Genomic DNA, 6,597 nt, shown 5'->3' with positions numbered 1-6,597 from the left:
AGAGACGCGGCAGCAACGAGAGTTCGCTGCTGCTGCTTCGGCGAGTGCAATCAAATCGAATTAGCGCACAGCTGTGAGGGAGCCCGCCGGCTTTTTTAAAGGCCCCCCGCCCCTCGGGGAGAGGAGAGGCCTCCCGGCCAATCCAAGGGGCGGGTTTTCAGAGCAGCCAATGGCGGGAAAGGAAGGCGCGGAGACGGCTCCGCGAGGGCGGGCCTCAGGGGGGGCTTTCGGGCGGGAAAGCGCGCGAGCTCCAGCTGGTGCGCACGCGCGACCCGGGAGCGCGCGCGAGAGAGGGCTGTTCCTCCTCATCGCACCCCCTCCCCCGCAAACACCTCGCGTTCAGGGCCCGGGCCGGCTTCCCGCAGTGGTTGCCATGGAGACGGCGGGAAGCAACGCGCCGCGCGCCAGGCGGCTCGTCCCGGCCAGGTGGGCCGCGGCCGCGCAGGTGAGGCAGATTTTGGAGGCTGCTGCGACGCTATGTGTGTGTGTGTGTGTGTGTGTATGTGTATAAGTGTAATGCCGTCTACTCCCCCCCCGTCCCATCTGAGGACTCTTTCACCCCCCACCCCGGAACCCTTTGGACTACAAATCCCATCCCTCTGGCAGCCAGCCAGCCTTCCTCTCCCTGAGAGGCCGGAAATAGAGTTTGGAAGCCTGGTTTTTAAAACATTGTTTTTGCACCGGTGCTATTTAGGATTGAGAGAGGGTGAGTTGGGCTTATATTGAGTGTGTGTGTGTGTGTGTGTGTGTGTGTGTGATTTGGATTACAAATCCCATCAGCCATCCCCGGGTTGGAGGGTATTGATAGGGATATAGTCCCTTCTTGCAAAGGAGAGCTTTCCTCCCTGCTTTAAAACGCTCATGGTTTTAAAAACAAATCTGAAAATTTAATAAATGGGGAAAAAAATAGAACTATTAGGGCTATATTGAAGAGTGTGGGGGAGATGCTTTGGACTACAGTTCCCATAAGCCAGTCTGTTAAATGATAGCAGTGTTCCAATATCTCAGGGGCTGCCACAAAGCAGAGGAAGTCAAATTATTCTCCAAAGCACTGGAGAGTAGGACAAGAAGCAATGGGCGGAAACTAAACAAGGAGTGAAGGAATTTAGAACTAAGGAGAAAATTCCTGACAGAACAATTAATCAGTGGAACAGCTTGCCTCCAGAAGTTGTGAATGCTCCAACACTGGAAGTTTTTAAGAAGATGTCGGATAACCATTTGTCTGAAGTTGTGTATGGTTTCCTGCCTAAATAGGGGGTTGGACTAGAAGACCTCCAAGGTCCCTTCCAACTGTTGTTGTTGTTGTTGTTGTTGTTATTATTATTATTATTATTATTATTATTATTATTATTATTATTATTGAAGCAATCCCCATCAGCCCCCCCCCCCCAACCCAATGTTGGCTAATGGGAGCTGTAGTCAAAGCGTTTCCTGCACTCTGCACATAACCATAAATTTTTAAAAAATATTTTTTATATTTGTATTTTGTACTACATTTTCAAGTTTCTGGTTGGCCAATCCTTCCCACCTAACATTTAACCCTTTTTCCCCCTGTTGTTTTCTTTGTATCTTCACCCTGTTACAATCTTTCCAAACAATCCTTGGGTTTATTTTGTTGCACAAATATTAAAATTATTATTTTTTCCAGGTATTTTTTTAAAGGGAGGAAAAACATCTGGGACTGGCATGTTTTGCTTTGATTCCTAGGGATTCTGTTTAAATTCTGATTCACTTAACAACTGTTGTAAGAAGTTGTAAAGTGAAGCAAAACTCAATAAATGTCCCACTTAGCAACATTAATTCTGGGCTCAGTTGTGGTTGTAAGTCGAGGACAACCTATGCATGTAGACAAAAATGTGTTAACAGCAAACTTGGTTGAAGATGAAAGAGCAAATGATGTGTGGTGGGGGTTTTTTTTCTTTCTGATTTTAGTTTAAGCTAGTTTCCAACAGTGACTGGCTCTTTTGTATACCAGTGGAAACATGCCCAAAGGAAAGAACATAAAAACCATCAATGGCATATTTTTAAAAAATAAAAATAAATTTGAGGCACTGCTTTCATAAGTGTTCATTTAAGTAGAAAGCGGTTTATGCAGAAATAGTTATACGCCTTCCGAACACAAGCTTAGCTTTTACTTTCTTTTCTTTTTTAAAATATACTTTATTAATTTATTAAGAATGGGGAAAGGGGATGGGGATACAAAAAGAAAGATAGGAGGGGTATGAGGCAAGCAATCTTTTTATACAGTAGCATTTTACTTTCAATTCAGCTTTTTTCCCTTCTAAAGATAAAACTGTGTGATCTCTGACTTTACCTTAAAAAAAAAAAAAGGAGTTCCTATTTTGCCGATACAGATAAGGGAGTCGTTATCTGCAATCCAGGCTTGTAATCAGAGATCTCAAGGTAGGAAACGGAAGCAATTTGTGAAGAAGATCCTGCTACTTTGGAACTGTAAAAGCTTTATAGTTTTTTAACTGTAACATCTGCTAAAGTGTTTATGCGTTGAAGGGGGAACCACAGCTTCCGGAAAAGAGGCGTGTAATGAGTAAGCAAAGATGGAGCCGTAAAACTAGACCGCCTTGGGAACGTGGCTTCAAATTGATTTCCCTTATTACGAAAAATTTGTGCAGGGCAGGATAATATTTTGGAGGAGAGTCGGATTTAAAGTTGCTGACTTCACGGGTTTTACGGCGAAGCAAGCTGCTAAGTTGGTTGTGCCACTTGGAAAGCATGGGTCTCTTTCTTTTCAGCTTTTTGCCGTATGACATGCAGAGACCTGTGCAATGAGGAGAGGCCAGCCACAGAAAACATCCCCGATGTCTCCATCCCGCTCTTGGAGTCCAAAGTCTGCAAGGGTCCGTAGCAGGTCATCGTCTCCGTTGGACACAGACGGAACTGTGCCGACCCGCCAGCCAACTGGTCAAAGATATCAACGAGAGGTAGATCGAGAAGGCGATACAGGTATCGTAAAAATCAGGATTGGATTATATAAAATGTTACAGCTTTCCTTCGGGGACTTTGCTTAGGAGATCTAAACACTGGCTCTTTTATATTTTTTGTAAAATATGCACGATAGATCAGTGATGACGAACCTATAGCACAGGTGGCACGGGGAGCCATATCTGCTGGCACCTGAACCGTTGCCCTAGCTCAGCTCCAACATGCATCGGTGCTATAAATAGTCCTCGACTCACAAACGTTCACTTAGTGTTTGTTCAAAGTTGCACCAGCACTGGAAAAAAGTGACTTATGATCGTTTTTCACATCTACGACTGTTGCAGCATCCCTGTGGTCACATGATCAAAAGTCGGGAGGGTAGTGCTTTTATCCTGCTATTGTTTATTAAATGTTTGATTTTAAAATATCTTGTGTGGCACCAAGAATGTTAATGGAAGCAGCTTATATGTCTAATATAGTGTTTCTCTACCTCAGCCATTTCAAGATGTGTGGCCTTCAACTCCCAGAATTCACCTCTATGGCTTTGATAATGTTTAGATTGTTCCTTGTTCTGTTTCTATACACTTGCTAGAGTGTATAGCCTTTTATCGAGTATTTTATTGGCAGTTCTGTGTTAGACTTAGGGGTGGTGATTTCTGACAGTCTCAAAAGGGGTGAAAAGTCAGGCAATAGGAAAAGCAAGTAGAATGCTTGGCTGCATAGCTAGAGGTATAACAAGCAGGAAGAGGGAGATTGTGATCCCGCTGTATGGAGCGCTGGTGAGACCACATTTGGAATACTGTGTCCAGTTCTAGAGACCTCACCTACAAAAAGATATTGATAAAATTGAACGGATCCAAAGACGGGCTACAAGAATGGTGGAAGGTCTTAAGCATAAAACGTATCAGGAAAGACTTCATGAACTCAATCTGTATAGTCTGGAGGACAGAAGGGAAAGGGGGGACATGATCGAAACATTTAAATATGCTAAAGGGTTAAATAAGGTTCAGGAGGGAAGTGTTTTTAATAGGAAAGTGAACACAAGAACAAGGGGACACAATCTGAGATTAGTTGGGCTAAAGATCAGAAGCAATGTGAGAAATTATTATTTTACAGAAAGAGTAATAGATGCTTGGAACAAAATTCCAGCAGACATGGTTGGTAAATCCACAGTAACTGAATTTAAATATGCCTGGGATAAACATATATCCATCCTAAAATAAAATACAGGAAATAGCATAAGGGCAGACTAGATGAAGTCCATGAGGTCTTTTTCCTGCCGTCAATCTTCTATGTTTCTATGTTTCTTACTACCTCTAACACCTTGCTATTGATTTCAGATGGCGGTCCAGGTATCCGCTACATAACAGAGCCCCTTATTAAGAAGCTTGCCAAGCAAGAAAATCTGGCACACATAACCACCCTGAATCTTTCTCTGGGTAAAGATGGAGGAAAGAAATTTAAGGTTTGTGTCTGGTGCTTTGTACTTTAACAACCATCAACTACAGGCAAATAAGAAATTATGGGAATTGTACAAATAAGCCTGATGTAAAGAAAGGCTTTCTAGTGCTTTATAGTTATGATTGCAGAGCTGAGTAGATGAATCTAACAGCATATTTTTATTTCCTTTAGTACATAGAAAATCTGGAGAAATGTAGTAAACTGGAAGTCTTAAACCTCAGCCATAATATGATCGAAAAGGTTGAAAAATTGGATAAACTTTTGAAGTTATTGGACCTCAACCTCTCTTTCAATAAAATAAGGTGAGCAAGAAAAAAAGAGTGAATAATTGCAATGCTTTTCTTGACTTTTTTTTAAAAAAAACAACAGATAAGACTGTTCCCATTTTTTAAACTTGCATCAGCCAGAGACTAATGTGTTGCAAAATGTGGAGGATAAATTTTCGCATTCTTCTTAAACGAACTCCCGATAAACCCACTCAATTTCAGCTTTCACTACCTTAGCACTTCTGTTGTAAAGGGATACAAGTACACAAAGGTAGTCTAAGAAATACACGGACGAATCTAATAAGTAACAACAAACCAATAAATACCAGCAAACTTCCTGTAAGTTTAGATGCCTTTGTATTCTTGTAATTTCTTAGCTTTCTATTTAACTGAGGTGTTGTTCTGTTCTTCTCACCCTGGCCTGTGCAGTCGGAAATTTTTATCACAGCTCTTCTTTTGTGTAAAAACTAACGTTCATGTTAAAACCTGAACCTATTCCTCACCTTAATATACCGGATTGTCAACCCATCTATTTCCCTCTCCAGTAAAATAGAAGGCATTGAACAATTACATAGTCTTCAGAAGTTGAATCTGGCTGGGAATGAGATTGAACACCTCCCTATATGGCTGGGGAAAAAACTCCGGTCCCTTCGCATCCTGAATTTAAGAAAAAATAAAATCTCATCCGTAAGTGATTTTCCATCCTACAATAATGTTTAATAATAGAGGATTGTGTACCATTGTATCTATTGTTGTGATTGTTTAAATCTTTCCCATCATCTGGCAATATAGTCGCCTATGAAAACAGTTGTGCTTTCTTGGAATATTAGCGATACCTTTACTGACTGTTAATAAGGAGCCTTGATGGCGCAGTGGTTAGAATGCAGTATTGCAGGTTAACTTCGTCTACAGCCACGAGTTCGATCCTGACCGGCTCAAGATTGGTTCAGCCTTCCATCCTTTCAAAGTTGGTAAAATGAGGACCTAGATTGCTGGGGGAAATATGCTGACTTTGTAAACTGTTTAGAAAGGGCTGTAAAAGCACTACGCAGCAGTATATAAGTCTTTTATAAAAAAAAAATCTCTTTGTTGTTTTCAAAAATATTTCTCACATGTTTTGTTTAAGTTTTACAGATCTTATTCCATCTCTGTTACCTTTTGTATATATCATTCATTTCTTTATATCTTTAATTTAATAATATACATTCAATTATATATATCATTGGTATAATACATCTTTGAAATAAAAGGAAAGAGGGAAAATGTTTGCTTTTCGTTTCTATTGACATTCGTAAGGTATTTGTTATTCTTTCTATATATACTGATACTTTATATTGTAACATTTTTAATTTTTCTTTTGAATCCATTCATGCCATTTGTACCATGATCGTTTTGATTCTTTAATTTTAGTTCCCTTAATTGAATTTGTGATTTCATCCATCTCTACACACCTATATATTTTGTCAATAATTAGGCTTTCTGATGGGATCTGTAATTTTTCCACATTTGCGCTAGCGATATTCTAGCTGCGGTATATAAGTCTAAGTGTTATTGCTATCCCTCCCTCCCTTCCTGGTAGTGCAGTGGTTAAAATGCAGGATTGCAGTCTGACTCTGCCCACTGCCCGGAGTTCAGTCTTGATGGGCTCAAGGTTGACTCAGACTTCCATCCTTCCAAGGTTGGTAAAATGAGGAACCAGATTGTTGGGAGCAATGTGCTGACTTTGTAAACCACTTAGAGAGGGCTGAAAAAACACAATAAAGCGGTATATGTGTCTAAGTGTTATTGCTGTAGCCAAACGAACCAGCTTCCAGAGTCATAGGATAACCAATTGCAGAATCCTATGATTGCAGAAACTCACTATAAATATATACACTGCTCAAAAAAAAATAAAGGGAACACTCAAATAACACATCCTAGATCTGAATGAATG

The 6,597-nt window shown here is 40.7% G+C and overlaps 1 protein-coding gene across 2 annotated transcripts in view; it reads left to right on the top strand.

The window, feature by feature from the left end:
* The first annotated feature begins 263 nt into the window (after positions 1-263).
* The window catches only part of CNTRL (centriolin), a 71,108-nt gene continuing 64,774 nt past the window's right edge, over positions 264-6,597 (top strand). The window contains exons 1-5 of one of the 2 annotated variants that reach the window (XM_070758567.1): positions 264-445; positions 2,751-2,961; positions 4,278-4,402; positions 4,570-4,700; positions 5,210-5,351. In XM_070758567.1, coding sequence (XP_070614668.1) covers positions 2,784-2,961; positions 4,278-4,402; positions 4,570-4,700; positions 5,210-5,351 — 576 coding nt within the window. In that variant the 5' untranslated portion in view covers positions 264-445; positions 2,751-2,783. Of the gene's footprint in view, positions 446-620; positions 707-2,750; positions 2,962-4,277; positions 4,403-4,569; positions 4,701-5,209; positions 5,352-6,597 lie in introns of those variants that run through there. The other variant, XM_070758566.1, reaches the window with a different exon arrangement.

This window comes from Erythrolamprus reginae, chromosome 8, assembly GCF_031021105.1.
Source record: "Erythrolamprus reginae isolate rEryReg1 chromosome 8, rEryReg1.hap1, whole genome shotgun sequence".
NCBI classification, from domain to species: domain Eukaryota; kingdom Metazoa; phylum Chordata; class Lepidosauria; order Squamata; family Dipsadidae; genus Erythrolamprus; species Erythrolamprus reginae.
This window is presented reverse-complemented; position numbering and strand designations above follow the sequence as displayed.